Here is a 21,519-nt window from a genome sequence, read left to right as displayed (position 1 = left end):
ATGCTCTCGTGCAGGATCAACCATGAAATGCGTGTACTCGTGCACAGTGCGGTCATGATTGTTGTGCGCTAGGCTCATCCAGGCTTTGGCTTGGTACTTGTTCTTCTTCTCCTTGATGCGTTCCAAAAAACTGTGTTTCAAGTACACCTAGTTTCCTTCCCAATCTCATGTGTTGATTTTATTTGAAGTCTTGGACAGAACTCTTAGCTCTTGTCTTAATACTTTCTAGCGCGCGGCGTTGCCGGCTGGCGGGGGACTGAAATAGCCGGATGAAAATAATGCAACTATGAAATCTAACTAATACTATGTAAGTACTACCTAGATTTTCGATATACGTAGATAAACAACACTCTACTTCATAAGAACTCTAACATTCTAGGACTTGACTTGACTTTTTTTTTTATCTCTGTTTGCTATGTAGCGTATCAGATCAATTATCTCAGAAAAGAATGGCAGGCCACACCCAACCTGCCGGGATCGGGTATCAAAAAAATTGACTTTGCAGTCAAAGTACTTGGGTTACAACACTCGTGGGCAATGCAGTAAGACGGAGATTGAGGCCCTGTTCGGTTCTGTCCTCGTTTTTCCCTTTCGGATATGCCTAATCTGGGTTCCGCCAGGGAAAATGGGTGATGGAAATAGCGTTGTTTTCGATAGTAAGACAACGCTACTAGACGGAACCCTACTTCATATTCCGTTAGCGTAGGTAACGCTGACATCGGAGAGCCCTGTCTAGTGTAGTTTCAATGTATATACCACTTTCCCTTTTTTCAAGCTGAGCAAAGCTTCGTTTTCCTACTAGACCTGTAAAACCTCTAGGAAGAACTCATAAAAAGGCCGTTGAACTACGCGACTAGCCCTTTCTGTTGTTATCCTAACCTAGATAAGCGCAGTTGCAGCGCTAACCAGCATCTACGAACCCAAGTAGAACGGTGGGTGAACGGAGACGTGAAACAGAGCAACCGAGCAGGCCCTGAATTTTTCCAATGACGGTGATTAGTAACCTCGTATACACTTACAGCCAGTAAGCGGTGCTGAATAGGGAGGGGTGCAGCTTTAGCTCCAGTCTTACTATATCTATACATCTACAGCTGTAACTACCCGCTGCTCACTTACCTGGCTTCTCCGGCTGCTTACTTCTGTGGCTGTTTACCACCGGCTCCTGTGACTGCTTATTGCTTGCTCCTCCGGTTGGTCCAACTGGACTAGCTCCAAGAGATACTGGAATTCGTTACATGACTAGGCATTAGCTAAAGACGGAGATCCCTAACATCTTAGCACGGCCATAGCTAACAAGACACTGGTTACATTGTCCTAAGTGCTGTATAGATGAAACACACTTTCTATTTATCGCACTAATCCGAAAACCTTCATTCATAGCTTGATCCTCATCACTTTACACCTTGCAGCAACGCTATTAATAATACAAAAAGCCAGAGGAAAAACCAGCCCAAGCCTCGTTCCAGTAGAATAAACACCAACCCCCTATTAAATGAAGAACTCATTGCTAAAACTTAATTCTCATTCTGAGAAAGACAGAAAAAACGCCCAAACATGGATTTCTGCATGAAAGATTTTGTGATTATTGGCTCAGGGTATCATAATAGTGTATGTATACGCTCTTTCAAGGAAGAGAGAGAGTGGGCAAAAAAAGATGCTTTGAGGAGAGGTGTGGTAAAAAAGAATCGATAGATGAACGCCGTGCAATGCAGCCTTTTCCCCCCGCTTTCCTGTTTGAATGTTCGTCGAGTCTGGAAATAAAAGTGAGAGAAAACAAAAGATAATATGTTGTTCGATGAGACGGATACCCTCTGCTGCTGTCGATGATCCTTCCATTATCCCTCATCTTTGCATCTGATAAGCAATTCCCTGACTCCCAATAATGGATGATTCTATCGCCTCCTCTTCGCATCACCGTGTGCCTGGTCCTGGGGATCGCGGCCTCTCTTGCGACCGTCGTCTCCCCCACTTCCTCCACCGTTTCCTCGGCTTCGCCTATCGCGTTCGTCCCTTCCTGAAGTTCGTCCCTCATCGCGGGAGCCTCGCTCACGCCTACTGCTCTCACGTGGTTCCCGTCCTGACCTCGACTCGCCTTCTCGTTCGCGATCTCGTCGACTGCTTTCTCTATCACCGCCACGTTTTTCTCGTCCTCCACGCTCACGCTCAGAGCTACGCTCGCCTTCTATACGATCCGAAGTCCCACTGCGGCTACTTCGTTCATCAGAGCGACGGTCGGGTCGATCTGTTGATCGCTCTCGTCCTGACTTTTCACTCCGTTTGCTGTCCTTGTGGCTACGAGACTCTGAGCGAATCTCTTCCTGCGGGATACCCTCTACCCTGCTTTGACTATCATCGTTTCTACCACCTCTCTGATATTGGTTTGGCGTTGAACCATGAGGTGGTGGTAACATGGGGCTTGCCGTGCCACCGGATCCGTCTATCGGACCATTGGCTCGGGCGGCTCCGCGACCACGAACTGGCGGGTTGACAGGTGGGACATTACGATCACCAGACCTTTCCGCAGGCGTATTCGCTGACAAGACATTATTGATAGTCCGTAAAGGGTTCCCACCATTTCTTGACCCCCGGTCTCCAGCTGCGGGGCCCGTAGGAGGACCCCAACTATTTGGCGATGACGGAATTTGGCCCTGAGATGCTCTATTGGAACCTCGCGGACCGCTTGGGGCGTTTGGTACGTTCGTCTGCAGTGGCGGACCATTGGGTCCTCTGCCTTCGATATTCACAAGCCTACTAGGGTGGACACCTGCAGGTAGTGACGCTGCAGGACCAGAAGGTGCAGTAGGTGTAGGAGGTTGCGACTGTGACGACGTCCGGTCACTGCGAGGTCCTGATGGTGGCCCAGGCTCCGAGGGTTGGTTCAATCTCCCGTAATTAGGGTCTTGGGCCTGATGCCCCGAGGATCGTGAGCCAGAGGTTGGTTGAAACATGTCCCTTGACGCACGAGATGATGTGGCGGGATCGTTGCGTCCGCCGCGCGGTCCTGTAGGCGCGCCCGATCCCATTTCGTCCCGTCGGTCTCGATTGCTAGGTGGTAGAGGAAGAGAGCGGTCATCTCGATGTTCACGCGGCATATCGCTGCGTCCATGATAGCCAGGCAAGCGCTCCTCCATTCGACGATCTTCCCCGCGCCTGTCATCGCCATGACGAGGAGAATTCAAACGAGAATCACGCTCCCGACGACTGTCGCGGTCAGGCCTTGGCGCCTCGTGTCTGCCATGCTCAACTTGATTGATGAGGGCAGCACGAGCAGGATTAACCGTGGGCTCCTCCTTGGCCGATATTGGCGCCTGGGTCAGCCGTTGAGGCCTGTCATTCTGCTCCATACCGTAAGGGACATTGGCTGGTGGAACCTCTCGTCGATATTCATTGTTCAATGAGGTGGAAGACGGCATCCGGCGAGTCTCCATCGCTGGAGGTACAGGGTGCATACGAGGGTCAGAACGCTCACGTTGATCTCTCGGGTCTCTGGCGTCGCGTGCATCCCAGGTGGGTAGTGGTCGAACTGGTGGCGCCCGTGTATCTCGTAGCGGTGCCCGCAAAGTGCGGTCATCATAATCGCGCTCTCTGCCAGACCATTCTCGGTGTTCGGCCGTAGGAGGTATCCTTTCAGGAGTCCTACCATCAGGCATTCGCCCACGGCGACCAGGAGATGGCTCACGGTGACGTCCGACGTCTCCGGGACGGTCCAGTCGACCATAGTCATTTTGTGGAGGACCTCGGTTGTCGTAGCGGCTATGCGTAGCTTCTGGCGGCCGATCCATAACAGGACGTTCTGATTGTCGTGCCCTCGATGGCTGTGAGTCCGGCCGGGATGGCAAAGCATGTGATTGTCTTCCAGCCATGGCGGGTTGCATGGGCATGTTTCTACCATCTGGTCTTTGTGGTACAGATGACGGGTGCATCGGAGGACCCGGCTTAGGGGCAGATCTGCCCATTACCAGCTCTTGTTGTTGAGAGGAAGTAGATGGCTGAGCATCAGAATGTCTAGATGCGGGATTGATCGCGTCTCTTTCTCTTGAGGGCGCAGGAGTTCCGGGTGTAGAAACATTACGCTTCGGTGTGCTATCATCCATGTCTCGTAGAGGGGTTTGCTGGGTTCCATTTCTAAGAGAGACGGTCAGTCTCATTACTTGGAGTGGCGGTGTCAATACGTCACTTACGGTTCGGGAGTTGGCTTAAAAGCAGGCGCAGATACATTGAGCTTTGTGTCATGTGTTTGCGAAGGCTTCCTGTTTTCCATCGCAGCCTTGTCACTAACATTGGTCGTACTTCCGGGAGCAGGTGTCGGCGCAGGTACCTGGGTTGTGTCAGTTCGTCATGGGATATTCAGCAAATCAAGTGAACTTACATTACGGAATACATGGTCCTCCTGCCATGATTTCTCGCCCTTGGTGATAGGACCCAGGACCGATTCCAATGACTTCTTGAGATCACCTCTCTCTTCGTTCTTACTCAGATGTTCGATTGTCTGCTTCAGCTCTGTACCCAAGCTCTGAATCTTGGGGAAGTTGTTACCCAGAGCATGCAAAACGTTGATAGCATTGCGCATCTGCATGTAGCGGCCAGTCTCAAGACAAGTCTTCAGCGCAGTAGTAAGCGCCTTGTGCCACTTGAACAACACCATGCAAAACTGATCGTACGTAAAGAAACTTGTGGCGTTCCCATTGGCATCATAACTCCTTCCAAAACCGGGAAGGTTCTTTTCTGGTCCTTGTGCGTTCTTGGCGTACGCATCGTCCTTGTTCTCATGCCAAGTTTGCAGCTCACGCAGTATGTCACTCAGGAATCGACCAAAAGCCAATGATTCTGCTTCGGTATACATGCTAATGATGCATGTAAGTCTGTTGGTAGTGAAGAGGACGTCCAACAGTCTACTCATGCGGAATCCAGGAACACCTGAGCTATGCATGAACATGAGCATGGAAGAAGCATATTGCGCGTCTTCCAACGACATGCGGCTGCGTGGAACGAAGCAGTCTTGGAGCAAAGCATTGTGCAACGCATCACACTGTGGACCAATCATCGGTACACCGGCAAACCATCCCTTGAGCTCAGCCCTGAGGCTGTCTTGTGTCGCGGCGTTGGCTTGTGTAACATTTTGTCTTTCTTCCTTGAGTTTAGGAATTTCATGCTTTGCCCGTCGTGCGGCGTCGGTCTCCGCCTTCGGAACGTTGGATCGATAGCCACGGCGGTCGGAGACTGGGGCAGGCAACTGCCGCTCAAAGTATTCAATCGTCTCTTTGTACTGTTGATCGATTCCCCCAATGTCGACATCTGGCAGAGAAAGTTGCCAAAAGGTGACATAGTATGACAAACATGGGTGGTTACCAAACTTACCGGGTAACTTTTCTTGGAGCTGGGTTGCCAAGCGCTCAATTTCTGCGTTTGGAGTTTTGGGTAATGAAGGCTTCTCTGAGACGGCAGATGAATCAGTATCTGCCATTTCAACATCTTCGCTCGTCTTTGTTGTCTCGGTAGCTGCTACTTCGGCTTTGGCACCGTTTGTGGCTAACTCCTCTTCGATGCCTGTCATAGAAGTATCGCCATTTGACTGCGTGTTGGTAATGAGTTTCGCGCGTTGATCAGTTCGGAACTCATTAGCCTTGGCCGCTATACTTGCGCGCGCAATGGTGAAGGCGACATCTGGCTCGACGTTGAAATCAGACATCATCTCGATGAGAGGCGGGAAGATCGTGTCGAAGTCATCCACAGTAACATATGCTCGGAGGAGCTCCAGATACTGAAGGAGGTTGGAGCGAAGCTTGTCAACGTTGAAGAGAACTGGCTTGTCGGGAACATCTTGCTGATCGACGCGGTGAACATAAGCCTCCACGTGCTGCGCAAGTGCAATAAGAATCTGCGGTCCTAAACCCGTCTCTTTCAGGCACCTAACCAGACGTCGCGCAGAAGAACCGGCCAAGTGTCGATAATCCGCCAAGCGATGCTGCAACGTAAAGGTTCGAAGCGCTGGTCCAGCACAGAGGGCTAGGGTCATCGCCTCGGAGACGGATCCGCTAAGGCTAATTCCACCCATAGACTTGACCATCTGCTCAAGCACATCCAACATGTAGAGTTCACCTTCCGCAATTAAGAGTTGGCGCATGGTGAGTTGCAGTATGGGGACCGGGTCCATCAAATGGTACTTTGCGTAAGCTTTGCCAACAAAGGTCGCAATGTTCTTGAGCCAAGGGGCAGATAGCATGCCATCATCCTGATGCGAGCCTTTATCGGGGCTGAGAAGGTACGTAACTAAGGTCCAGGTTAAGACGTCGTATCCGAGCAAGGTGAGATATCGGCTGCACTCCACCAAAGCAGTAATCATATTGGGGTAGTTAACCAGTTGCTTGACCGTTGTCTTGAAGACCCATCCAGGGCTGGCGTACGAAATTTTGGCGATTTTACGACCATACTCCTTCGTATTGGTAGCAGAAATACGGCTCATTGTCTTCTTGGTCTCGTCGCGGACTTGTTCAAAAGCCCTCTTGCTGGCTGGCTTGAGCATCCCGTTGAACCATTGTTGGTAAATGGTGTATCGAGTGGCGGTGTCGAAATTTTTGAAGAGATCCCATACCTCATTGATTATCCCAGGGTTCCTGCCGGTGAAGGATACCGCAGGCGCGATAAAGGTGGCTGAAAAGTTGAACCATCGTTTCCGGTTCTCTTCTGAGGGGTCATCGGCTAGATTTCGCTTGCCGATGCGTATGATCTTTGTCAGGAGCACAGTATCCCTACCGCACTCAGCTCCGACCAAGCCTAAAAGACTGGTACAAAGCTTGATCACGTCGTCTACTTCTTGGCACACAGGGACATTGTCAACCCAGTCTTCCCAATAGAACTTGTAATCAACGCCTCCATCAGAATCCTTCTGGTCAGGCTTGGCCCATCGAAGGGTCCGTCGAGGAATGAAATCACTGGACCTCTGAGGGCCACGTACACTTGATCCTTTGATAGAAATAGTGGGCTCTTCAAACGGCGTAGGCTTTGATGCTTCGTACATCTTGCTCACGGAGTAGTGGGCCAAACGAAAGATAAGAGTCTGAAGCTCAGGATAAACTTCCAGGAACCAGGCATGGCGTCCAAGGATAAACAATGCCTCCGGTAATGCACCAATACACAGTAGACTTTTCAGAAGCGTATACTTCTGATCCGTTGGTTCGGGTAGGTCTTTCTTCTTTTCTGCAGGCTCGTCGGGGTTTACAGGTGTATTTCTTCCGGTGTCCGGTTTTGATTTGTTTTCAGTATCCCTCAGACGGGAAACGGCAGGTTGTCCAGGTGTATCGTCAGGTAATGCGCCGGCCATAGTCAGCGCGTTGGAAACCGCACCGCGTTCCTTGTCCTCCTTTTCCTTCTTAGCCTTCAGAAGTTTTTCCTTGTGCACAGCCATATCCTCTTCCAACGGGTATAGATGTGGGTATAGATCGAGAATGGAAATGAATCCAATCTTGATTAAGAGCGCAATTAGGTACATGAGGTTCTCAGGGAGGACATCTGAAGCATCGCGGACGTCAGAGGCATAGAAACGAAGCTTGAAGCCGAGGAGTTGTGCTGCAATGTCGTTTCCAGAGGGGGGGAGAGTCTTGGTTTGCGCCATCCATTCGTCTGCCCATTTTCGAGCTGCTTGCTGCTTGGAGAGCGATGCACCTTCGGCGGGTAGTGTTTGGTCTGGCTGTCGGTTGTTCGAAATAACACGGCGTGCACCAAGCTCAAAGAATGCCTGAACGCCTGCCCGATCACCCAGCTCACCTACACGTCGCCAGAACTTTCGGTCTCGGGATTCGCGTAGTCGCAGCTGCTCTTCTTTCTCTTCGTCCGAGTAATACCAGAGCTTGGAGCCCGGCTCAGCCCAGCACGGAAGCGTGGGAACTTCGGGTTCCTCCCATTCGATATTGTCGAAACCGCGTAGCTCGGGCCACCATGCGCTCGTCCGTAATAGCTTAACGAAGAATCTGCCGTGCTTGACTAGAAGATTGGCAAACACATCGAGTGTCACATCAAGGACTCGTCCAATATCCAAGTCGAAGGCACCAATGAGGGCATTTACCCGTTGATAGGTCTCGCTCACGACTTCCTGGTTTGGTGGTTCACTGTTAACGGTGGTGAAATATTCGGTCATTAGCTTCGAGTAACCCTCGGTCTCTTCGCGCAGGAGGTTGTAGTTGGATTGCCGGTACAGTGCGTGGGTGGCTTTGCGAACAGCCATCTTGCCAAAACTATCCCGAACCAGACCCAGTGACTTCAAGAGGTCGTTCTCGAGTTCGGAGCGCATGCGTGAAACGTCGATGTTGGTAGCAACGAGCATCTGCCGTACAGACGCCTGTTTGCTCTCATCGTGCGTGAGCGAACTCAAAGTATCGAGGAAAGTCGATGTTGAGTCAATGTCGTCGTCGGTCGATACTGATACAATGTTTTGCACCATGGAGCCCAACTCGCCAGCATCCAGGGTATGGTTTATGGATGCCTCGATGATTTCGTGGAATATGACTGACAGGGTGAGTACGTTGCCCTCGCGCTGGGCAGACAAAGCAGCCTGCACCACAGCGTCGCGTGCCTCGCCGTTCCAATGAGCGACCCGGTCTGGTGTCAGGTACTCGTTGCTATCAGGCACCTGGCGCGGCGTCGTGGGTCTCGACGGCTGCGCAGGGGCGGCAGGGCGCACAGGAGTGGACGGTGCCGGCTGAGGCGGCCTGGCTGATGTGAAAGAAGTATTACTGGTGGGCGACATGGCAGGCGGCGATGCATGCGAGATGTTGGGGCTCTGGGGCACACTGGAGCCGCCGCGACCATTGTTTCTGCCGGGCCGCCTGCCAGCTCCACCTCCGCCGCGTGGGCTGTTGGTTTGCTGCTGGTTATGCGAGAGTCCCATGTTCTGCGGGCGATGCGGCGACGGGCGGCCGGTGCGGTCGTCATCCTGTGAGTAAGTACGGTCAGGTCGCTTTCGCTTTGGCGGGGGAGCCATGGTGGTACCCTCTCAGGATCGAGAGACCGGCGCGAACTGGGAGTTGATAAAATATGAGGCGAGCATGCGGTGGTTGCTCGTGAGAGCGCTAGCTCGACAATACGTAGTTGGCGTTTGCGCGCGCGCGTACCGTGCAGTCAATGAGCGATACAGACACTGGAGAAGAAGCGCGGGTCCAGGCTGGTAGGTAGTGCCAGAGCAGGAGGGCAAGAGTCGCGTTGCGGCGGGCGCGGGTTGATGATGAAAGCGTGTCTGGAACTTGCACAGGCTCAAGACATCGCGAGCTCCGCTAGCGTCCGACCGTGCATTCATTCACCTCGACTCTTTGTCTGCGCCGCTGCCTACCGTATCACCGCAATTCACCATCACCACTGCCATGCACACCGCCACATGCACGCTTTCATACATAATAACATACGCACACATAATGGGACAATATATAAGCAGACAATTAATAGTTGTGTTGCGCTGCAGTTTCAAGCCATCATCTTAGGCTATCCAGGTCTCAAACTATACAAAAGAGCGACCAGACCGTCGTCACCATATACACTAGAACATCTGCGCATCTATGCTGCGGCTGCAACAGCCTGAGCCGTGGCCTTGCGCTCGTGCTCAAGCACAGCTTCAAGCACACCAGTCGCTCCCTGGCCGGCCTTCATCTCGCGGATAACATCAACAAGGCCAAGCTGCTCATCTGTCCAGAGTGGAGCTTCTTCAGCCTTACCAGCTTCGCCCACACCAATGAAGCCGCCCTCGGCAGCCCACTCGCTAGTGCGCTTGATTCCAAGCTGTGTCCACACAGCGTCAACAGCCTCAACCAGGTGCTCCCGGTACTCGCGGACATGGCCAGGCGTGGGCGTGATGCGAAGGCGCTCCTGACCGACAGGAACGGTAGGGTAGTTGATTGCCTGCACATAGATGCCCCAATCCTCGAGCAGCATATCTGATGCCTTTCTGGCAATTTCGGCGTTGCCAACAAGTACGGGCACAATGTGGCTAGGGTTCGGGATGACGGGAATGTCCTTCGCGTTCAATGCGTCCTTAACTGCCCGAGTGTGCAGTTGCTGCAGGCGCCTGTCACCCTGGTAGTTTGCCTGGTACTCAATAGCAGTCTGAGCACCGGCCATAGTCGCGGGTGGCAGCGAGGTAGTGAAGATGAAGCCGGGAGCAAGCGACCTAATCGTGTCAACTAGCTTAGAAGAACCTGCAATATAGCCGCCAACAGTGCCATATGCCTTTCCGAGCGTGCCAGTGATAATATCTACGCGATCCTGAATCGTGCCCTGGGGTCGACCTGCCTTGTGTGCCTCGTAATCCAGATGCTCCGCAACGCCAGCGCCGTGTGGTCCGTACATGCCTACAGCATGGACTTCATCCAAAAAGGTGATCGCGCCGTACTTTTCAGCAAGATCGCAGATTTCTTCAATAGGGCCAATAGATCCGCACATGCTGTATACACTTTCAAATGCAATGATCTTGGGATACTCTGCAGGAATCGACTTCAGCTTTGCTTCAAGATCTGCGACATCGTTGTGCTTAAACACCATCTTCTTTGCGCCAGAGTGGCGAATGCCCTGGATCATGGAAGCGTGGTTCAGGTTGTCCGAGAGAATGACACAATTGGGCAATTTACTGCCCAAAGTTGCCAGCGTCGCATCGTTGGCTACATAGCACGAAGAAAAGACAAGCGCAGCCTCCTTCGAGTGCAGCTTTGCGATTGTGTTCTCCAGCGCCACGGCGTGCTTGTTGTGGCCTGAGATGTTCCTAGTGCCTCCGGCACCTGCTCCATACGTGTCCAGCGTTTCGTGCATAGTCTTGAGCACATTTGGGTTGCGGCCCATGCCCAGGTAGTCGTTAGAGCACCATACCGTCACCTTGTCCTCGGCCGATTCCTTGTGCGCACGAGGAAACTCCTTAGCCAGACGATTGATGTTGTTGAAGTATCGGTACGACTTGTCCTTGTGCTTTTTCTCAAGCTCGTTTTGGTAGAAGCCTTCGTAGTCGAAATTGGAGCCCTTGGAAGCAACAGGGGCGGCAAAGTTGGAGGGCTTACCAACAACGGGTTTGAGGGGTGCGTGGGGGAACGGAGCCAGGCCTGTGCTGCGTTAGTTTGTTGATGTCATGTATTCGCTCTTGCAAATATTCATACCCTTCTGGCCTCTCAGATTCTCGATATCGATAGCCTGAGCCTCCTTGGACGCCGTCGTATGGAGTTTTGCCCGGTTAACGCGCGAGTGGTAAGCACGCACACCGCCGAAAGCGCCGGCTAGTGCATTGTTGCCATTGCGGGCAGTCTGCACAGCAAGCGCCTTACCCATGATAGGGCAGCGGCGAGCGAGCACCTGGAGATTCGACATGCTGCCAGCGCCAGGCGAAACTTCATGGCGGGCAGCGGCGGCCGTGGTGGTGGAGAGGGAGCGCAGCGTGGCGGGTGACGTCTTGTGAAGGAACGGACACATGGACTTTGACTGGCGCAAAAGAGCCTCCATGGTGGTTGATTGCGCGGGGCGTGAATCTTTGAGAGTATGCGATGAGGGTTTGTATATATGTATTTTTGTGCTGAAGTTAGTGTTGGAGAGGAGAATGGGAAAGAGCGGGAGGACTTGTTCTGAAAATGTGTCAATCCCGAAAGTTGAGTTACATGCGGTAATAGCGCGGAGCCAGGGAATGCCGGTCATCCACCTCAATTGAACCAACCATGATTGGTTCGTCGTGTTAGGATTCCGGGCCCGGGGTTAATAAGCGTCACTATGAGGATACAGTTTATATTACCGGGCTTGTTATTCTGTGAGAATGTACGCATGAGGGGTCCCGGGCCTAGCCCATGGCTTCCGTTGCCGGAGCCCCCGCCCGTATCTTGTCAAATTCTTTCGACAGCGGCTCCACGTAAAAGTTCCAGACGAGCTCATCTGAGTAAACGTGGGACCCTGTACCTCGGTGAACATCTATGTGGTACAGACCACGTGATTAACATCTCCACGTCTCGGATCCCGACCTTATCTCAAGTCTGCAGAAATATGGATCCCATTCTTACGTGAGCAGCAAACTTTAGTCGCGCTCTAGATACATACTATGTAAGTACTACCTATCAGCTTGCAGATGCCATGAACCCTGATGGATTAAGCGTGAAGTGTGAGTCGGCCAGGAGCTAGCAACACTGCCGAGATGCGCCGCGTGTAGTGCGATATTCACCGCATCGGCATCATATATGCCTGCCGAGGCCTAGATGCCCTCCGATGACATACCACACCGGACATGAAAAGACACTAGACAGCATGTTAGTCAGTCAACTGCATGTCCTCAGTCGTCGTCTGATATCTCGATGATCTCTGCCTGTGACGGTTGGTCAGGGTGCTGCAAAGCTTGTTCGCTAAAGGTCGTTTCCATAATTTTACAAAGGTAGTCGTAGAAGGCAGATACTCCTGCAGATCCGTCGTCCATACAAGACTTGAGCTCTTCTAGTTCTGGCGTAGATGCGTTTGGTTTATCAAAATAGTTCCTGCAGAACCACCACGACAGAAACAAGTTGGTAAAGCTGGTAATCTTGGCCACGTCTCGAGGGAGTACACCCTGCAGTTTCGATTCTCCTCTCCATAACATCTTGATACACGCTGCAATTTCTCTTAATAGACCTGTCTTGCTAATGAGCTGAACACGGGTGCGAACCGACTCGCGATCGCCAGCATTCATTTCAAAGATGGTTTTGGAAACAATACGCTTGCGGTCAAGATGGTTGATTAATTCTTGCCATCTCCAGCGGCGTACCGAATTTATCGAAGCATTTTCGGGGTCGTCTCCATATCTTCGGAGAACAGGTGTGTGTCGTGTGCCACTGGGATAAAGAGGGTCACGGTTCTTGTTGACCACAGGCTCTATGCTGTGCGTAATGGCGATTTCAGGTGAGAGCGACTGCCTTTGGCGACTCGAGGAATTCCCAGAAATATCACGAAGGATAAAGTCCGGTGTTAATGTCCGCCTCTGGTGGCTTAGTAAATTCCCAGTACTGTCAGCCATATCTTGACGAGGCTCTCCTATTTCCGAAGGTTCGGGCGAAGTATCCAGATTGATAACCTCAGTGGTTGCAACAGCCTGGGGTCTTGGTAATGATGCCATGCTAGTATCGTCGGCTGAGCTTGCAAGGTCATCATCGCTATTGACAGGCTCCAGTTGGTATATATCCCTTAGCCAACCGGCCAGCTCCATTGCCTGAATAGTAGTCTCAAGATTGCGACATTGCGTGCGTACGTCATTCTAGATGGTAGCTTAATGTCAGTCTTCCTTCAGTCGTGTTACAAGAGCATTCACTTACGGGGTTGCTTCCAGCAGCCCTCACAATCTCATCGCATAGTTTGTCGAGTCTGTGGCTAAAGTATGCATGATCTTCCTCGTACTTTTGCACAAGATTTTTTCTCTGTCCCGAGGCTTCTGCCTCGTCCCACATGGCGTCGACATCGTAGACGACTTCCTCGCCGCGGGGAACGCCTGCATTCGGTTTCCAGGATTCGCTGTAGGCATCGATGCACTCATTAATAATATTGATGATTTCCTCAGAAGGGAGCTTGGTTCGACTTGATGGTACTTCTACCTCGTCAAGTTCGTGCGGATCGTCTATGTCTCCATCTTCTCCATCTGCGTCGATAGAATCATCGTCCTCTTGACTGTCTTCAGCAGCAAAGTCGACCACCTTGTCGTCTTCAGTTGTATTTTGCCATCGCAGAAGATGTTCAAACTCGTTTGATGTATGATGCGTCTGCGTCTGCGGGGCTTGGCGCACTGATTCGACTGGGATGATCTCAACACTGCTTCGTTTTTGTTCAGTACCCCGATGGTTGGACGTTATATGTGGGCTTCGAGTGATTGGTGCAATTAGCGAAGCATTCGGGGCGTTGTCATTGAGCGGTGCTACACCCGCATTGGCCGTGTGCTGGATATGGTAGCCATGTGAATCTCGTCGAAGCAGTTCTATCACTGAGTGTAGAGCAAACCGCTGACTTATAGGAGATATGTTTAGTTTATTTGTAATTACTACTTCGTGCATTCCAAATGAAGTAAGTAGCGTCTTCCCTGTCATTTTGTGCGCTCGCAGCTCAGTCTCAAGAGCTGAGCTATCCGGAATGTTATCGACAGAATGCCGTGCACTAATGAATAGCGTGGGTGAGTGACATAGGTTGGCGACTAGCTCGTCTACACTCCATAGCCAGGGATCATTAGTGGACATGTTGATTGCTTGAGAACACATATGGGCGTCAAGGTGTTATTGAAACTGATAAGGTAAAAGACGTGAGGATAAGTATTAGCGTGGCGTGTGCCCAATGTTGTGTATCGCGCCGTTTACTCGCCACTTACCTGGGCACACGCGGTCATGTGACAGCGCGAGGAGGGGTAAAGTGCATACATTACAAGCGGCGCAGTGAGAACACAGTAGGGGCACTCAAGGGCAAGAGCATTAGACGCCCAGTATCACACTCAAATATTGTTAGACAAGGCGTCGTTTACCGATCGAGTGATGTAAGCAAGTGAGTCGGTTCGCGACCGTAGCGGGGCAGATGAGACTATCGCTTTAGCGCCGACTGCATTTGTAAGTTCCTCAAGAGGTACTTTCTCTAGCAATCCATCCAGCCTCTCCACAACAATCTAATCATACCAGCAGCCATGGCCTCTATAGCGAATGCAGAGTACCCGCCAAAATTATCTCAGGAGGAGGAGCAGTACCTGCTGGAGAATCTCAAGGACTGGTCCATAGCGCATGGCCTAGCGGTGCGTCCTGCGCCCTCGTTCATCAATCCCTCGCAGGACCCGTCAGGCGTATTGGCAAGCACAGCTCCGGTCACCTTGTTCCCCAGTCTTTTCCCACGCTCTTGTTTCGAGCAGGGACTCGCCATACAAAAGGCTTACAACGAGTTATACTCGGCAATCGCAAGGGACGAATCATGGTTGAAGAGCATTGTGGAGCAGCTTTTGGATGTAGACGACTTCGTTGCAAAGCTATGGCACACCCATCTCGAAGTCAAGAAGGAGGGCTACGTACAAGACCTCTCATTGGGGCTTTTCCGCTCAGATTACATGATACATCAAGACTTGTCACAATCTAAGTCTCCACCCGGATTGAAGCAGGTAGAGTTCAATACCATTGCTTCGTCATTTGGTGGTCTCTCGAGCCAGGTGTCGGCGTTGCACAAGTATCTACTCACTATTGATGCTTACCCGAAATCGACACGCTCAACCATCAAGGAGGAGGCTCTACAACTGAGCAAATCTGCCTCTTCCCTAGCAAAAGGTCTCGCTGCAGCGCACAAGGCATATGGAGCATCACGCACTGGCCGACCTCTCTGCGTTTTGTTCGTTGTACAGGACCCTGAAAGGAATGTCTTTGATCAGAGGCATCTCGAATATGCTTTGCTAGAAGAAAACGGCGTCCGTTCATTTCGCTTGCCGTTTGGCCAAACCTTGACCCATACGAAGCTTGACTCGGATCGCACATTAGTCTATACGCCACCAAATTCGCCAGCGACATGGTACGAAGTGACGACTGTCTACTTCCGAGCAGGGTACTCGCCAGACGATTACCCAAAAGACAAGGACTGGGTAGCACGCCTTCACCTTGAGAAGAGCCGTGCAATCAAATGCCCCAGTATCTTGACCCACCTCGCTGGATGCAAAAAAGTGCAACAGGTGCTCGCAACACCACACTCGCAACATCTCAAGCGCTTCCTTCCCGATGACCAGGTCGCTGCGCGCATGCTAGAGACATTTGCGCCCATCTACCCACTAGACAACAGCGAAGCTGGCCAGGAAGCACAGAAACTTGCTACGGACGCTTCGACGGCCGTTAAGTATGTGTTGAAGCCCCAACGGGAGGGAGGCGGGAACAACGTTTACCGGAAAGCCATCCCGCCGTTCTTGGCAAAGCTCCCCGAGAGCCATTGGCCAGCGTACATTTTGATGGAAATGATCGAGCCGCCTCCGCTGGAAAATGCTATTCTGCGAAACGGAGAGCTACAGAGAGGCGGTGTTATTTGCGAGCTGGGCATTTACGGCGCGTGTCTTTGGAGAGATGGCAATGGAGTCGACAACAAGGGCGAGATACTAGAGAATTGGGAAGCCGGTTATCTTCTCCGCACAAAAGGCGACCAGAGCGAGGAGGGCGGCGTAGCGGCAGGTTTCGGAGCAGTAGATAGCTGCTGCTTAGTGGACGAGTGATGGGCAGTATACTGGTACCGAGGACGCAGACGTATTGGAGCACGCGGGGCAACGGTAGTGGAATAGCGTGAACCACAAATCAATATGGAAATGACCAACAGAAAAATGTATTGAGAAGATGGCGCAGAGCTATCTCAAGGCCACTGGCGTGATCCAACAAAAACATCGTCGCATATCCTTATGGCAATGTATGATTGAAGGTGGTGAATGTGGTGCCATCATGTAACGTCATGTCATGAGTGCGCCTCAGGCCTGCAAGGCTTTTGCCTGTATTGGCAATCTTAAAAGGCCCACCCGGGTTTCGGGGTGAAGGCACCTGCGTTGGGTGACATGTCTACACAGTCAGATCAAGATCAGATGCAAGATCAACGTCGTACTCGGGAGCGATGTTGACACTGACGGTCGATGAGAATGGGGGATCGGCCATGGTAGGTGAGCAAGGGCGCTGGTGGGCTGGCATCGGGATGGCGAAGGTCATAATTGTCAAAAGAGCTGTCAGTGCAGTTGGCGAAACCCGTGACAAGCAGGCTGACAGGCGACAGCTGGATTCGCTACGTCAAACATGAGCGCACGGCCACGTGTGTATGCCAAAGGCAGAACTGGATCTTCGGCGGCTCGCACGGCTCATGGTAGATCAAGTATTGGCGTCTTTCGCTTGTGGGATTGGCCCGGCCCGGCGTCCTGGTCACATTATCTGCTTTCGGGCGACGCGAGAGCAATTTGGCGGCGCGGCGAGGAAGATGCTTCATATATACCCAGTTATACGCTGACTGTATGCTGAGGCTGTGAGGCTTTTGCGGTGGGACTACGGAGGTTACACGTCGACGTTTTATGTGAGGAGGGGGCCCCCCTTCCCTCCTTCGGTGGATGTGCTTCATGCAACGAGCCGCAGGCTTATGCAGGCCGCGTAGCGCAACCCCAGCGCTCCAGTATGGCGGAAGAGCAGCCCTAGGAATAAGCACTCTTCCTCGCATCGCGAAGCACTCCTCTTGGTCAGCTTCTGAGGCGTCAGAGGACATCCTAGTCTCGATGCCCTTGTGAAAAACAAGTCTGACATGGCATACTCTGTTTGCATTCAGACAGAAGGTGATGAGCAGACTGTCTGGGACTAACCGCTGCCGCATCAGGAAAGCTGGATGAAACGCTGTTTACTTTTTCTGCAACTAGCAGAGGCGTGGCTAGATTCTTGAGCCCGTTAGAACGACTGGTGGCTGGCGTACCAATAATAAAATGAAGAATTTCGAGGACCAAACCACTCCACTTGCAGTATGGGTCGTTGAGACGACCCACGCCATCCCGACGCCGCCAGCCAGGTAGCTCAGCATCATCCATATTGCATTCATGCGGCCGCGCCAGCTAAGCCCCTCGCTTCCTGGAACTTATGGAGGGAGCGTCGATCCCGTCAGAGGATCTCATTCCGAGCCACAGCTTTTATCGCCCGGTATGCACTGTGCAGCACCGATTGCCAGTTTACTGCACTTCCTTCTGCAGGTCTTGCGCACCCCTCCTTCCTAGGCTTGTATGCCAACCACACTCTTTTTTCAGCCACTCACTTGCACTACTACTATAGTAATTAGTATCCGCTCTTTGAAACACTTTATACCGACCATAGCATTCATTCCTTGCCCATCAGTGCGCGCGTCGCCATTGTCGAGAGACATATCCAAGGCCGCGCCTTTTCCCGTTTGAGTATTCTCGCGGAAGTCATTTGTTGCCTTCTTCAGGCAAGGTAATTGTAATCCTTCTATGGCAGTTGTCCGCTGTTGCTAGGGCACGTCATCTCTGTGTACCGCCACCATGCGCTTTTCTTACCGCTTTCTTTTAATATGTCTTGCGCTGCTAGTCTGTCTTCAATCGACAGCTGCAGCTCCTCATGCTGCCGTGCGCCGGCAGGATGACAATTCTTCAGAAGACTCGACCCCTTCTACAACACTAGACAGCGCTTCTCGGCAAGCCTCAATTACATCGACGCCTAAGCCCACGCCTTCTGCAAGAGCATCTTCACGGATCGAGTCCAATGGCGCGTCATCTGCCATGCCTTCTTCTGCGAAGCCTTCAGCTTCAGCAACCACCCAAACCGAGGTTCCCTCAACGGCTTCTTCTGACGAGCCTGTACCTTCTAGTCCTGCCGGTGAGTTCAATCGTTGCACAGGTCACAGTATCGAAACTAACAACCGATTGTAGTTAATAAGAAGAGCCCGCTACCCATTTACCCTAAGCTCACCCCAGCAATGGGAATCACTGGTGTGATTTTACTAGTATCTGGTTTAGTATATGGTATCATAGGGATCAAGAAGAAAATGTAAGTTTGAGGCAGTGCCCAACAGAGTCAAACTAACAGATATCAGGGTGTATGTCTTCGGATCTGCAGCTTACCTGTCTGCGCTCGCCGTCACGGTTCTTATAATCTACTTGATGAATCCACCTGTCTCGGATGCCATCCAGGGCGCCTTCTTTGTGGCAGCCTTCTTCACAGGCATCATCTTCGGTGTACTCTCACTGGTCTTTGTGGATATGACTGAGGGCTTTGGCTGCCTGCTCGGCGGTTTCTGCCTTAGTATGTGGTTCCTCAGTCTCAAGGATGGTGGCTTGATCAGCTCGAGCACAGGTCGGGCCATTTTCATCGGCTGCATGGCTGCTGCTGGCTGGTCACTATCCTTTAGCCACTACACCCGCAATTACGGCCTCATTGGATCAATCGCATTCTCAGGCGCCACCGCGTCGGTTCTTGGAATCGACTGTTTGGCAGGCGCTGGATGGAAAGAGTTTTGGCTCTATCTCTGGGGTATGTGTAAACCCCATGCCTTGTAAGCGTTGCTAACATGTGCAGCTCTCAATGACTCCACGTTTCCTCTGGACACCAACACGTATCCCGTGACTAAGAACATGAAGGCTGAACTAGCCGGTGTCATCATCATAGCAGTAGCTGGAATCATTTCTCAATTGCGGGTCTGGAAAATGATTCAAGAGCATCGTGCAAAAGACGCTGCGCAGCAACTCGAGAGGCAGCAGGACCTGGCTCGTGAAGAAGAAGAACGAGGCCGCAAGATCGAGGATGAATTTCAGAAAGAACGCGCTCAATGGGAAGCGGCTTACGGCGAAAAGAATCTGCCTGATTCTAGCCCTCGATCATCCGTCACAAGTCCCAAAAAGTCCACCAGCTTAGATACAAAGGAAGTCGACAGCAACGACAATCTTATTCCAGCTGCTAGAATGAACAAGGCGCCAGGAGGCACAGTCACTGTCGGCGTTCTCAACGATGACGAAATCCAAGCAATTGACGCGAAAGGTAACCCGATAGTCGAGACCCGCGAAGTTGCGACTCCTGGAGTTGATGGTGAGAAGTCATTACCAGGTACTCCAGAGGAAACATCACAACCGCAAGTTGTCGAAAAGGAAGGCCAGACTTCGTTAACAGTATGCCCACCACCTGCTGTCGTACCACTCCCGTTCAAGGTACCCACAGAAGAAGACGCGCACAGCAACGATGACAACTCGTCTGTCTCTGCTATGCCTGAAACTGAAGCTGACATGACGGAGCGCCCAGCTGTGAGCAAACGCGTGTCTGACGTCTCGGCAATGAGGCAACGCATCTCTCGCGACCTGGCAGCCTCTCAAGAGGCAGCGTTTGTAACTCAAGATGTGAACGACGACTGTGCTTCGTCTGTTGCTGCAACTTTGGACGACGACAACGACCAGCTATCCATACGCGAACTTTCTCCTGTACAATCACCTATTGGAACAGAACACAACCCCTTTGCCGACGCCGGCCATGCAACAAAAGCCAGTGGTGACATGCCTACCACCGAAGAGTCAACTACCGGGAGCGAAATGACAAAGAAGGACATTACAAAGGAGCATGGCAATCAGTCTTCGGCTGTTGCACGGCAATCTCTCACTCCTAGCACCGACTCGAAACAGTCAGGTGCGGCAAACGCTGGAGTGAGGAGAGATACAGGCGTGTTTAGTTCCAAGACAAGTAGCGCGGACCAGCAGTCCAAGGGTACACAGTCCGATGCCCCTTCTCTCAGCTCACATACCGAGCCAGAGACGCGACGTGTCAGTGTGCTGCGGGAAGGTGCATTGCCAGAGACCATGTCAAAAGTAGCTCTATCGTATCGGACCAACGAATGGGCCAAGCACCTTGAAGCAGCGGAGAAGCCAGATTACGAGGACATTTTCAGACCTTCGTCGCCAGGAATGATGCTGCCAAATGGAACCGAGGAGAAGCCAGCGCCCGTCAGCGAGGAGCTAGCGGCACCGCTCAAGGGAAACCAGCGCAACTCGAGGCGGGTGTCGAATGGCAGCCGGATGCAACGCAACAGCAGTAGTGGATTTGACCGAAACAGTTTGGCTTTGTCGCAGGAATCGCTTGTCGATCCACGGATCTACACGCGGTCTCCACCTACAGCAGTTCTTTCGCGGGCCAGCTCAAAATCTAGGCCTAATGTTCTTGCCCCACTACCGACCAATACGTTGATGAGCAAAAGAGAAACCCTGCTCAAGAGCCGAGCGTCTGCTCTGGTGAAGCGACATTCTTCGGGCGGGCACCTGCTCCTGGGTCGTGGTGAGGACCAAGTTGAGGGGCAGGGTGAGGAAGAAGAGCGAGGAGAAGAAATGACGTTGGCACAGCGTCGCCAAATGCTACAGCGCCAGTCGTCAACACCCCAGCTCCCCTTTGAGGCACCCCTGACATCGCCTCGCCGGGCACCACCATCAGCGTCGCAAAAGTGGCAGAACAAAGAATGGGCGGGTAAAGGGGCACCACCAGGCTTCGACTCGCACCAGCCACAGCGTACCAACAGCGCTCAGTCGAATTCCAAGCGTGAGCAACTGTATGCTGGATGGCGCGACTCGATACGCGATGCGGCGCCAGTACAAACGTCGGCAACATACATTATCGAGCAGCAGCGGGCGGCATTGCTGTTTGAGCGGCGGCAAAAGGAGCTGGAGAAGCAGCAACGCGAGATGGTGCAGCAGCAGCGAGCAAGCCAGATGGACAGCATGATGCGCAGTGGGCACATGCTGGATGCACACCGCGAGGCGATGAGGAAGATGCAGGCGAGTGCCAACCGCCATGCGTAGGTGTTGAGGCGGATGATGCCGACATGTTTTTAGCTGTATTTATGTTGTATTTAGATTTACGTGAGCCGCTGGGCACGTGGTGGGAAAGTATGCATGAACATGGATGAATGGAGAAGGAGCGAGGGATGCAAAAACTTATGGAAGGTGGAACTCTGTCTGGGTAGCTCCTGCCATGTTAAGTAGTAGTAGTAGTAGTAGTAGTAGTAGTAGTAGTAGCAGTTGATAGCAATACTAGAACTCTACACACAAGCCAAGAC

General features: G+C 52.1%; 5 protein-coding genes across 5 annotated transcripts; 2 read left to right on the top strand and 3 right to left on the bottom strand.

Moving 5' to 3' along the window:
* Positions 1-1,892: 1,892 nt before the first annotated feature.
* COCSADRAFT_168771 (uncharacterized protein) lies at positions 1,893-8,977 on the bottom strand (the record flags this gene model as incomplete). The annotated part of the gene is made up of 3 exons (XM_007699016.1): positions 1,893-4,125; positions 4,182-4,318; positions 4,370-8,977. The coding sequence occupies 3 exons, from the start codon at positions 8,975-8,977 to the stop codon at positions 1,893-1,895; spliced, it is 6,978 nt and encodes a 2,325-aa protein (XP_007697206.1).
* Positions 8,978-9,400: 423 nt separating this feature from the next.
* COCSADRAFT_197357 (uncharacterized protein) lies at positions 9,401-11,612 on the bottom strand. The gene is made up of 2 exons (XM_007699015.1): positions 11,127-11,612; positions 9,401-11,072 (listed from the first exon to the last, which is right to left on the bottom strand). The coding sequence occupies exons 1-2, from the start codon at positions 11,464-11,466 to the stop codon at positions 9,544-9,546; spliced, it is 1,869 nt and encodes a 622-aa protein (XP_007697205.1). The 5' UTR covers positions 11,467-11,612; the 3' UTR covers positions 9,401-9,543.
* Positions 11,613-12,055: 443 nt separating this feature from the next.
* COCSADRAFT_111478 (uncharacterized protein) lies at positions 12,056-14,138 on the bottom strand. Its single transcript, XM_007699014.1, has 2 exons — positions 13,287-14,138; positions 12,056-13,228 (listed from the first exon to the last, which is right to left on the bottom strand). Exons 1-2 carry the CDS (start codon positions 14,046-14,048, stop codon positions 12,278-12,280), a joined length of 1,713 nt encoding a protein of 570 aa, XP_007697204.1. The 5' UTR covers positions 14,049-14,138; the 3' UTR covers positions 12,056-12,277.
* Positions 14,139-14,590: 452 nt separating this feature from the next.
* Positions 14,591-16,390, top strand: COCSADRAFT_34374 (uncharacterized protein). The gene has a single exon (XM_007698412.1). It carries the CDS (start codon positions 14,630-14,632, stop codon positions 16,175-16,177), a length of 1,548 nt encoding a protein of 515 aa, XP_007696602.1. The 5' UTR covers positions 14,591-14,629; the 3' UTR covers positions 16,178-16,390.
* A 1,378-nt stretch (positions 16,391-17,768) lies between these two features.
* COCSADRAFT_136685 (uncharacterized protein) lies at positions 17,769-21,514 on the top strand. Its single transcript, XM_007699013.1, has 4 exons — positions 17,769-18,308; positions 18,362-18,479; positions 18,526-18,962; positions 19,008-21,514. The coding sequence occupies exons 1-4, from the start codon at positions 17,975-17,977 to the stop codon at positions 21,260-21,262; spliced, it is 3,144 nt and encodes a 1,047-aa protein (XP_007697203.1). The 5' UTR covers positions 17,769-17,974; the 3' UTR covers positions 21,263-21,514.
* Positions 21,515-21,519: the final 5 nt, after the last annotated feature.

This window comes from Bipolaris sorokiniana (genome assembly GCF_000338995.1).
Source record: "Bipolaris sorokiniana ND90Pr unplaced genomic scaffold COCSAscaffold_3, whole genome shotgun sequence".
In the NCBI taxonomy this organism is placed as follows: Eukaryota; Fungi; Ascomycota; class Dothideomycetes; order Pleosporales; family Pleosporaceae; genus Bipolaris; species Bipolaris sorokiniana.
This window is presented reverse-complemented; position numbering and strand designations above follow the sequence as displayed.